General features: G+C 39.8%; 2 protein-coding genes across 4 annotated transcripts in view; both read right to left on the bottom strand.

The window, feature by feature from the left end:
• Positions 1–955: 955 nt before the first annotated feature.
• sdhaf4 (succinate dehydrogenase complex assembly factor 4) lies at positions 956–2,375 on the bottom strand. Of its 2 annotated transcripts, none has more exons than XM_010751663.3 (3): positions 2,212–2,375; positions 1,636–1,749; positions 956–1,435 (listed from the first exon to the last, which is right to left on the bottom strand). In XM_010751663.3, the coding sequence occupies exons 1-3, from the start codon at positions 2,294–2,296 to the stop codon at positions 1,326–1,328; spliced, it is 309 nt and encodes a 102-aa protein (XP_010749965.1). In that variant the 5' UTR covers positions 2,297–2,375; the 3' UTR covers positions 956–1,325. The 2 variants fall into 2 exon arrangements, with proteins under 2 accessions (XP_010749965.1, XP_027133643.1); XM_027277842.1 differs by lacking the exon at positions 2,212–2,375 and adding an exon at positions 1,826–1,952.
• A 3,964-nt stretch (positions 2,376–6,339) lies between these two features.
• tlx1 (T cell leukemia homeobox 1) overlaps positions 6,340–12,246 on the bottom strand; it is an 8,809-nt gene continuing 2,902 nt past the window's right edge. For both annotated transcript variants that reach the window (XM_010751661.3, XM_010751662.3), the window contains exon 3: positions 6,340–8,694. In XM_010751661.3, the coding sequence (XP_010749963.1) occupies positions 8,484–8,694 (211 nt within the window). In that variant the 3' untranslated portion in view covers positions 6,340–8,483. The remainder of the gene's footprint in view (positions 8,695–12,246) is intronic.

Below are 12,246 nucleotides of genomic sequence, written 5' to 3'. Positions count from 1 at the left end.
ATAATTAACACCTACTCGACCTTATAAAACAATTACAGTTTTCTTTTAGTATGTACTACTTCAGTTTATAGTATGTATGTAACATTCACAGTGTGTGAGTAATGCAAAAGGACACAAACGTAATTATTATCATAAATGTCTAATAATAACAACAGGTAAAGCGCGTCAGTCATTAATTTTATTACTTTGTGGGCCTAAAAGTCATAATTACAATTTTTTTGACGGCAAGTAAAGGCAACATAACAGTGCAATTTGAAACAGGAGCAGGCGATGTAGCGCTTTACTCCACCCTGGCGGACAGAACAAGAAGTGCACACAGATTTGACTTTAAAACACTGATCAGACAGCTGCATTCCGCACTGCTCCCAGTGTCTGCAGAGTCTAGCCACACAGATCAACAGGAAATACCAAGTTAATGTGCACCAGAGCAAAATCACTAGAAACTCACTAGAAATCCAGATAAGCTCTTCAATAAATAAAAGCACGTTTTAAGAAGTGTTTTAAAAATATTACCAAGAATTCAGTGAAAAACTCTCACTTTAAATTACTGGAAAGTGTTACCTATCAGTAAAAGATTTGTTTATTTTCCTTTGGGACCACACAAACAGGAATCTCAAATGATCCATCCACACCAGACGGAGCACAGAGCACATCTGGAATGACTGAAGACACTGTTGGATTTCCTGTCAAGAGCAGTTTTCACGGCTGAGAATACTGCATCCAAAATGAGTCAGGAGAAGTGTTTCCAGGATTATCTCATCTATCTATGAGATGAGTGCTTAGTAAATGCAGTCATTAATAAAGAAACAGACTGAGGTTAGTGAGTAATCTGATGCTGTTTTAAAATGACTGGTTCTAAATGATTACTTTAATGGACCAAATATCTTCCTGAGTGTATAGTGGGATGGTGAAGATAGAGTATAAATCATCAAAATAAATCAATCACCACAGTGAATGTGTACATAGAATCATCTTTGATTTTATTATTTTCAACATTCACACTTGTGAACAGAACACAGGGCCAGAACCACATCTCACTCCCACCTGAAACAAAACACCAGAAATGTGCAAATGTGTCTTGAAGCTTCACGTATCGAAGTGATTTCTGATGACGTGTTTTTTGACATAACATAACATAACAGCTAGGAAGCACTTAAATACAAATGTGTGCTAACAGTTCTCTTCTTGTTCCCTGTAAGTATTAACACAGTCACAGCCAGAAAGTGGATGTCTGCCTGATCCTCTCCCTCTGATCAGACACTCAGACCTGAGCGTACAGAAAACACAATCTATGCTTGAAAAAGTGCCTCTTTATGAGGAATGAACTAGAAGTCGACACAGCGGCCCTTTCTCTCCCAGTCCCCATAGCGGGTGGGCTCTGGACCCCGAGGACCCCCCTTCTCTTTGGTTTCAGGATTCACATCATCAGGGAACTCTGGAGGACAGGAGAGCGGTTCAGGGTGAAACAGTTTACATGACACAGCACATTGTTGTAATCTACTGGAAGGTAATATGTAGCCCACAGGTAAACTGTGCACTCTGAACTATTTGGAATTATTTAGGCTCAACAGAGGCTCTCTGGGTGGTTGTCATGGTGACAGGCAGACTACACTGAGAAGACTGCATCATTCTCACTTTGCAGCACATCCGTGTGCTTCTCTTCAGTGCTGTCTAAGCGACCCTGCGGGGTTTTGGCTTTCTTCAGCGGCTCCTTGTCCTTCAGCACTCCGCTGGCTGCCCGTGAACACCCTGGAAAAGACACCTGGGATCAGAATAAAGACTGGACCATGCAGCAATCAGTGCACAAAGCAGGACAGTCACTCACAGCATGTGGGGCCTCCGGTGTTACGGTTCATGTAGTGACCCTGTTATGTGCTAACTGTTCATTAAGACAAACAACACAAAGAGGCGTCCATGAGGACAGCTGCGTGTCTTCTACGACCAAAACATGACGCAGTTTCCTGACAGTCACCACATAGCACGGTCACTACTTGAACCGAAACACCTGCTCTGATTTGACTTTAGCTAACTGTCCAAGTTTATATTATTATTAGATATTAATATATCATGCAACAGTACAATAACCGACGACCTATGATTGCTAACAGCAGATCATTAAATAACAGGTGTGTGAATGTAGCTCTACCTCACGAGGACAGTTATAGAGGGTAAATATTGAGTTAGCAATATTATAGACACACACACACTGACCTGTAAAGACAGACTCCACTGATACACTCTTAGACAGTGACGTCACGTGCCTGCTGGTTGAAGACAGTGATCGCAGGAGAGACATGTTTGTGTGCGCGCGGACACTTACACAAATACACTGCTGCTGTTCGTCACGCTTCTTTTACGCAATTCTCGTCATCATCTCGCGACGCACGCAGCGTTGATGTGTCGCCGCCAGGGGGCAGCAGAGCAGCGCGTGAGCTGCGCTCTGACAACAACATGTGTTCTGAGAGTATTTTAATCCTGCTCCTGTTAATGCATTCAAATCATGCTCAACACCATCCTCATCCGACTTACAGACCAGACACCAGAGATCATGTTCCACCATCAGGGTCCAAACTTCTTTTAAAGAGGGCCAGATCAGACAATGTGAAAATGCCCGTGGGACCATACACGAGTACTAACATTTTAAAAATAAAAGTTCCATACAAATGCACTGTTCTGTAACAATTTTGTTTTCATTGTCACAATTATCATTTATCAAAATGACAATGTAACCAAATCTAAACCAATCAGACATGAACAAATCTAGAAACCAGTTCTTCCTTTCTTTCACATCTGAAGTCAGATAACAAAGAATAAATTGTATGAAATACATTAAACATGCATGAAGCTGATACAAATATTAATATCATGTTCATTCTGAACATGACTTATTATGAGTAATGCAAAGTCTGTTAACATTTAAGTTTAAAGCTCTTGCTCTTGTCGTTCAGTGTAATATTTTGTGTCACATCTACAGATATATAACAGCAGCAGTTATTCTTGGTTGTTAAATATGTTAAAAGAGCAATTTGATCACTTTAAATCAGTGTGATAGCTCTTTTATGGATGGTTGATCTGGTTTGGTTCCAGAAAATCACATTTGCTTTGCACAGTGTTATCATTTTTTAAAGTAATTGTAGATCATACTTTTTGAAAGAAACGTTCAGCATTAGGCATTCATATTTTTTTTTCCTTCAGAGAGTGATATGTTCATATCACATGTATATAAATGTCATATCTGTGTAAAGAGTTGTAGTCAGGATGTGGTTAGCTTAGCTTAGCATAAGGATTGGAAACAGCTAGCCTGGCTTTGTCCAAAGTTCAGAAATACACCTAATAACATATATAACATATATAACATATATACCATATATCATATATCATACAGTAACACACTGTACCTCATTTGACTCAGAACAGGTTCCACATGCCCCCAAACACAGGTCCTCACTGTCAGCTGCAGCTACAGACTTAGGGGGGCTGAAGTGACCTGAGTTCACTGCTGAATGAATATGAATGTATGTAACACAGAAGGGACACAGAAAAGAGCAGCAATGTGTCATTCTGTCTGAGCTGTTACAAGTCTGCCCTGAAACAAATCCTCCACAGACCCAAGTCCAAATGAACAGGGATTCATTTAATGCAGCGTTCACAGGACATGTTGATTTAATGAAAATTAGAGCTCAAACTCCGTCTGTAATGTGGTTTGCTTATAGCTTCTGTGAAATCAATGAAATGAGTGGAGCACTTAGAGAGTTCAGGGTTACACAAGAGCTGCAGCTGACTTTACACTTGAAGTGAGGAAACATGATATGCACTTGAAAGCCTGGACACAGCTGGTATGTGCAACTTTGAGTTGAAATTATTACACATTTATTTAATGTTTTAATCACTTTTTTGTTTTGTTTTTGCTAATGGGAGAACATACAGGGGGTAACTGTAACTGACCAAAGCTAAACTGGGGTTAGCCAGCTGGCTGTGGCTTCATAGTGTGGCTCTGGTTCTGGTGTCGGTTGCTTCATGGCTGATGGGGTGATTTGTAAAAGGAAAGCTAGTGTCATTCAGTCTCATGTATGTCACTTCTGGCTGATGGTCAAGATGATACTATACTCATGCTCACACTCTGTAGGCATTACAGGATGCTATCTGCAGTCCACTTAACAGCCAATGGGGCTTTCAATCACAAAGGTTTTTTATGACACCACCCAGGACCATTGTGAAGCTCAGTGTGGTGGCTCTGGCTGCTGACACTGCCGGCTCCTTACTAATGCAAAAATAGGCAAAAAGGTGGAGCGGGGGTGGAGCTGAGGGGGGCTAAATGAAGCCTGTAATGGCACCCATCTGTCAATCAAAGTGCAACTCTCTTAATTCTGCATAACTTTAAGCCTTAATATTATTTGAACAGGTGAGTTGTATATAAATTCACCCTCAGTACAGTTGTCATGAACAGGGAAATTAGCTACAGAGACCAAAACAGTTTTTTGTACCAGGCTGTAAACATGTTTATTTCTGCTGTGAAGTTGGACATTTGAACATGGGGACTTATGGAGACTGACTCGTTTGTAGTCAGCCTCAAGTGGACATTTGAGGAACTGCAGTTTTTACACATCTATGATGCCTTCACTTCACAGCCATGGAAGTTTCCCCATAGCTGTGAGGTGTCTTTGAGCGCATTCGGTATTGCAACAAGCTTAAACAGACTTACCTTCATATGCAAGAATCATTAAAAATCGTTTATAAAACAATGAAGTCATTCTTCTAGGTGCCACAAAGACCATTCATTCTTTGTATAATCAGAAGCTTGAGACCTTTTCAGTGTATGTTGTTCAGTGAGCAACTTGAGTAAACTCCATCCACTGATCAAAAGCACCAGATGCGATTGAAAGATTGAATGTGGATATACTAAATGTGGACACGTGGACACTTGGACCCTCCAGCCATGTGTGCAACATGTGATTCAGACACCATGATCATGAATGTGTTGCTGTGACAGTCTCCATCTTTTGGTTTCAGGTCTTCCACCAGATGCTGGATCAGTTGCAAGGATTTGCTCCCACTCAGTCAGCAGAGCATCAGTGAAGCCCAACAATGATGTTTGGTGATCAGGTCTGGCTCACTGTCGGAGTTCTAGTTCATCCCAAAGGTGTTGGATAAGATTGAGGTCAGGTCTCTGTGCAGGCCAGTCAGGTTCTTAAACCAAACTGAGAAAATCATTTATTTATGGAGCTGGCTTTGAGTACAGTGTGAATCGGAAATGGACAAACACAAGCTGGAAGAGAAACTACTGTCTAAAATATCTGTTTATGTTGGAGCGTTACTCAGAGTAAGTATACATGGTGCCTGCATAGGCAGTACTGAATGGTATATTTTTCTAAACCCTAAACCAGCTTTATCTTTATCAGCACTGGTGACCACTTCTTCTCCCTGGGGTGTGTGTGTGTGTGTGTGTGTGTGTGTGTGTGTGTGTGTGTGTGTGTGTGTGTGTGTGTGTGTGTGTGCATGCGTTTGTAAGAGTTAGAGGAATTCCAGGAGGTTTCCAGCGACTCAGTGCAGTTACTTTTGAGTGGATGATGAAATTCTCCTTTACATTCCTCTTCAACCTTTTAGAAAGCGGTCCTGGAAAATGTCACATCACACACTGACACACACACACACACACACACACACACACACACTGAAAAACAGCTGGCTCAGCATGCATCACCGGCTCCAATACACACCTCACATTTATCATATATATTATCATATAATATGCATCAAAATATACACGTGTTGGTTTAAAGTGAGATGTAAAAAAAGAATGTTTTGCATAAAGTGTTCTTCCTGAAAAACAAAATTGTCACATTTGAGTCTAGATGTTCTCACAGCCTCCACACTTCCTGCTCAGCTGCTCATATCTGGTAGATTCTGTAAGAGCTGACTCTCCTGCACGACGACCTGTTTCTTGTCATCAACCTCACATGGCAACTGTCAATGTAACAATTTCACTTTAAAATGCGACTTTTTCAGCCACCTGCACTCTGGAGAACCATTCATGATAAATGGGATGAAGACAAAAATGTGGTTTCCATGATGAAATGGCTCGTCTGTGATGTAGAAACACAAACATAGCAGCAGCATTTATATAAAATCCAGTGTCAGCCTTTCTACACTCAGATACACATTTTTATTTCATTATGTCATCATTTTGTTTTCTTTAATTCAGCAATGAATAAATGAGTTAATCTGTTCTATTTGGATCCATTTTATATTTATTTCTTTAAGGTTAAAATGTTTTCTTTCTCTTTCTAACAATCAAATGGGCCCTAGAGCAAAATCAACACACTTTGGCTGCATGCTGTCTAGCTCCAGGTTTGCTTTGTGTTTATTACAATTTAGTATAGGAACATGTGCTAAGTACTGACAAAATTAGATGAAATAATAAAAGTGATAAAAAACAAACAAACTGTGTCTTACAGTTTTGGTTCAGGCTCACCACTATCGTGGCATGTTTTAGGCCTCAGGAGTTATTTTCAGAGAAAAAGCTTTAAAAACCGGTACCAGTGTTCAGTACCTGCTCAGCAGCAAGCAGCAGACAGACACAGTTAGAAACTACCTGGTGGACATAGTGGAACAGCATTTAGCAGCTGCAGAGATTTCCCTCAGGAGGTGGTAGAGACAAAAAACACAAACAAAAAAACAAAAAGGAGAGTGAATATTATTTGTTATTTTCATCGTGTGGACACAAACATATCTCAGAATGGGTGTTCACGTTTCTCCTAAACAGCTGAAGGAATAAAAAAGGTGCCCTTTCACCAAGTTCACCAAATGAACTTAAAGAAATATCATTTATGGAAGGTCATAGTCAATATTGTGCTTTCCTGCTGCATATTCTAATATTTCAAAATAAGATCGGAAAATGTGGGAATATTCAGTAATCCAGTCTTTCATCTTTTGTCATCTGTGGCTGATAGCACTCTGTTGTTCTCCAAATATTAATACATAGCTGCCTCGTCTTCATCAACACTGGATGCATGTTGCTTATTGTCATTATTTTAAAATGTTTTATGCCTGATGAAAATCAAGACTGAGTGAATCAATAATACCAGCATGAACAAGAAACACCGGACTGAAATGATTATTTGCCTTCAAGTGACAAAATACAGATAGACTATACTGCATGTGGCATGAAGATGAACGGGAATTAAAAAAGTCTATCCACTGAGCAAAGTCAAAGTTACATACAGCTGACAGATGGAGAAGATTAATAGATTTTGAGTTTACGTTATTATCAACTCTGCAAAGGAAAAAAATGAATTTCAGTGTCCAAAATACTGTCAGAAGTAGATTTTTGGGCTGTTTTGAGACTTGTGAAAAAAATGCACACACACACACACACACGCACACACACACACCACTCTCATTTATCACAGCAATCTGAGTGTCAGCCACTTATTAGAAACTCTGTGCTATTGACCAGACAACATGTGGACTGTGTCAGCATCAGCACGTCTGCCTCTTATTGTTTCTGCTTCTGATCAAACAGACCTCAGCTTGTATTTGTTATCTTAGACGCACCTCCATCTCTTTCTCCCACACACACGCGTGCGTACACACACACACACACACACACACACACACACACACACAAATAAAATGCAATGGCAGACAATGAAATCGCGGACACTGTGATTGGTCGGTTTGTTTGATCTCGGGGTCTATGATGATTACACAGCGCTGTAAAATACAGTTTGTAAAGTATACATACAAAAATTCCAATGAAATGTGAACATGTGGTGAACTGTGCTAAATGTTCTAACAAAGTGCTGTTAAATGTGATTTTTCTTTTCATCAGATTTTTGGCCTTTAGGCCACATATTTATTTATTTCTAAATCATAAACTAGACAGATATCCTCTGTTTGTTGCTGAGTCATCACATGGTGTCAGGTGACATGTGCCAGATTATATTTGAATTCATACAAAGGTGCTAAAACAAGTGCCCTGTTGTTTTGCAGTTGAGTAAAAAGTCCATTAAGATGGCAGATAAACACAGACAGACACTGATGACAGAGATCTACACACATATCTTTTTTTTTTCTTTTTGTCAGACATCAAATATGAAAATATGCTGTTTATGAAACATCAAGTCCTTATAGGTCAACTATAATACAGCAGCTGGCTGATGCCAGCCTGTCCTGGGCCTTCTTGCAGTTTTATGGAGCACATTGTTCATCACGATGCCCCTGAAATATTTCCTGTCAATCTGCTCTCTGCAGGACTGAAGCAAGCCTTCAGTCCAGACCTCTAAAGGATCCAGATGTGGACCCCCATTATATGACAGTGCAGAGGGACCCCTTGTTTGTTGTTAGCTGCAGCACCAGCTTTTGTCTGATAGAGGAGATGACCTGATAATTAGTTGGACCTCCTCTATACGGAGCTGCTCAGTGGGCCTTAGCCCATGTCCCTGTCCCTGTTCACAGATTCAGCTGGGGGCAGTGTGTTGGCTCTACTCGCAGGTCGACACGCTGCTGATCTTGCCGGTATTTTCAGTCCAGGGCTGCAGGTTTTGTAGTGCGAACAGAGAGCTGTTCTGCAGGCACAGCGGGTCTGGGGTAACTGGCTGGTTGATGGTCTTCTGGAAGGCCTCCTGCTGCAGCTGCATGAGGATCCGGTTGGCCTGCTGTCGCTCGGCCTCTCGCTCCTCTGCTGTCTGCCGCCTGCAACAACAATACAGAAATGATGTATGGTGTACTTATGCACTGCATGGTTACTGTTATGTCAGTCACATTTCTGCAGAGACTCAGTTTGGTGCATTTCTCATACATTTGCATCTCAGTGATCAAACCAGCCATCCCTAAAGTTGGAGTGCACCTGTATTCTGAGCTTTATGGTAAATGCATTGCGACAGCCTAGAGAGAGCTCACAGGAAGGGCGTTCAGTTATTCTGTCAGTTCTCTCACATTCCAAAGACAAGTGCTAGTATGGAAGTCTACGGGAAGCCAACAATGTCATTATTTATCTACTGTTCCTTTACGTTTTTCATCTGTTTGTTCCTCAAGAGTGGAAGTAACAAATTATATTTACTCTAAACACTGTAAGAAAACTGTTTTGTAATTGTACTTTTTAAAATTTATTCTTCATGGCTGCCTATGCTCAGGGTCATGGAAGGCTGGCATTGACCCGCTGACACTGACAGTGAGAGACAGGGTATAGGTCACCAGCTCATCACAGGGCGGACACACAACCATTCAGTCACATTCACACCTACAGCCAATTCAGAGTCACCAATTAACCTGCAGGTCTTTGGACTGGGAGACACGGAGAAAGCATGCAGGCTTTTATGGACTTACATTTTCTTCCCGTCTGCCCAACAACAAACCAATGATCGTATAAAAAATAGACAGCATCATACGCGTGATGTCACCCAATGGTCTGAAGAGCCATTTTTAAGCTCAAAATATACACTGCTGGCTAGGTGCTCAAATAAACCATCTGTGATTGCACCCATCTGTCAGTCAAAGTGTCCACGCTCTTAATCCTGCATAACTTTAAGCCTTAATATAATCTAAACAGGTAAGTTGTATATAAATTCACCCTCAGTACAGTTGTCATGAACGGGTAAATTAGCTACAGAGACCAAGACAATTTTTTGTACCAGGCTGTAAACATGTTTATTTCTGCTGTGAAGTTGGACATTTGAACATGGGGACTTATGGAGACTGACTCACTTCTGGAGCCAGCCTCAAGTGGACAACAAGAGGAACTGCAGTTTTGGGCACTTTTGCCTTGGCTTCATTTCCCAGCCACAGAGGTTGGCGCCTAGTTCAAACCCAGCACTTACCACTGCACCACTGTGTTGTACTTTTAAAAAATACTCCAGTGCTCCTTACAATTACAAGAGTAAAAACAGCGAGTGATAGTCCTGATGAACTGAAGCCGCTGGTGTGTCTGCAGCTGCAGGAGGGCAGAGCTCCGGAGGAGAGACACTCTGACACATGATGGAAAACATACATGTTGATTATGTTCATCAGGAGGGGCACCACGGTACAATGTAGTTAAGGAGGTCATCACTACAGGTTTCAAATCAGTGATTTATTAGGGTAGATAAACAAACCTTCAATGATGCATGACCAGCAGGTGCATGCTGGGAATGGCCTAATGCTACAAGCTAAATGCTCATGGTGGATCCTCCAGTTGTGATTTTTGTTCACAGTGAAACTTCAGCTACATTCTGAGCAGACTGGTCATTAGAGAAGTTGAACCTCGAGCAGACTGTGGAGACTTCAGAGTGTGTAAATATTATTTCCCAAGCAGAATCAGATTGTTCAGCCTGTTTGTCCTGAAATAATGTAACAATGTGTGAAGGTTAATATATTTTTGTTTCGAACATTTGAATTGTTCAAAGGTTTTCTAATCATCTACAGCTGTCTGTGTCCATCTACAGGCTGTAAGATCAACTGAGAGAAACTTTTGAACTGATTTATAGCAGACATTAACTATCCTGTCCCCACCCAAACACAAACACACTGCTGGTTCTGAGTCTGCATGTACTCTGTCTCATTGTCTTTGAATTGATTTTTCCAGCAACTCAGAATCAAAGAATGAAGTCATTTCCTTCAGAGTTTAGTGGGATTTATTAAATGATAAGTAACATGTTTGATACGTCCTGTGAATGTAATGTAATAAGTGATTAGTTCCATGTCTGTATTGTATGCCTGGTTAGCACCTTATTTTGAAAACCGGACATGGTCACGTGTGTATTGTTGGCTATAGCTTTGTTTGTAGTCAGACCAGCCCACTAATATGAATATATTAATTACATAATCATAATGTATCATTAAAATGTCATATAATATCATAATAATAATTCTTCTGGACAAACCATAGTTTACAGAAATACAGACAACACATTTATCATTTATAGATTTTTAGAAATCTTAAAATTGTGCAAATCTTTATGTTATGAGTTCATGTTTCACAATAATCAGAATCACTCCAGAAACAATATTTCTAAAGTTGAAACGTGTCAATCTTTTTTTATGTTCCGCCCAGTCCCGGCTGTGATCACTTTCAGGTAAGTGACACTGACGAGCGCATCGACTTTATGAAAAGTTGGTTTCTTTAAAAGACGCCCGATAATATCCAAACACACACGGCTTCAGCTACAGAACCTGGACTATCAGCTGAACCGGATCTGAGGATCAGGAGGATGTGGGCCGACGACAACGATCTGTTTTTTAGTCTGTCCACTGTGTGCGTGAACATTTCATATCCTTACTGTGACGCTGAGAGCAGGGCAGACTGCAGCACGGCATCAGAGCGCGCAGAGCATCAACATGAAGATAACAGAGAAACAGAGTGGACACGTCACTGAACACTAATCCTTTTTTCTCCTGGTGAAATAAATATTTGTATTTAATTATCTTTAATTTAATGTGTTTACATTTCTGCAGAAAATCAAATGAACTTGTTTCACTTTGCAATCTGTGACTTAATATAAAAATAAAATAATAAAACAAAATATAAAGCTTCAAAATAAAAGCTTTATATATAAATTAACAAGCCGACGAAAACAAAACCTACATTTGTAGTTTAAATACATAATGTCTACAATAATAAAACAATAATATCAGAGAGTGAGAACATTTCCGCAGTGTGAGTGTTTTCTCACAGGCCGATGAGCCAATCAAACACGAGCTCACAGCCTCGAGTTTCATTTTTAAAAACGTGAAAACATATTTCTGTTTATTAATAACGTTTTGTTTCTGTTTCTGCGATGTTCAGATTATTAATGGAAAATAATATTATTTAACATTAATAGGCTGGTGAACTAGCATATAATGATAATTATGATGCAGAAATCATCCTCAACATTTTAAAGACAATCATATTTTAATCATACTCAGCGTCCACAGTTTTGTTTTTTACGCAGTCTGTCCTTAGATTTTTTTTAATTCACAAAAAATATTTGGAACATTTTGAAAATTTAAAAAAAAAAAAAAAATCATGGAGGTAAAATTGCAATTCCTTTTGACATGACGTGTTTATGATTTTTTTTTCTATGACTATATTTTCAGATTCACATCCAAACTGAACATTTTATTTGTGAAATCAATTTATAATTTTAAATCAATTGATATGGCACACAGAGCAGTCTGTAATGTGACTAAATGACTTTTATTACTTTAATAGAAATGTTTCATATCATCAATTTTAAGTCATGTTTCAATCATAAAGCTGTACAATAGTCTTAAAGAAAGCTTTTTCAT

This window comes from Larimichthys crocea, chromosome III (assembly GCF_000972845.2).
Source record: "Larimichthys crocea isolate SSNF chromosome III, L_crocea_2.0, whole genome shotgun sequence".
NCBI classification, from domain to species: Eukaryota; Metazoa; Chordata; class Actinopteri; family Sciaenidae; genus Larimichthys; species Larimichthys crocea.
Note: the sequence above shows the minus strand (reverse complement) of the source record. Positions and strands in the feature narration are given on the sequence as shown.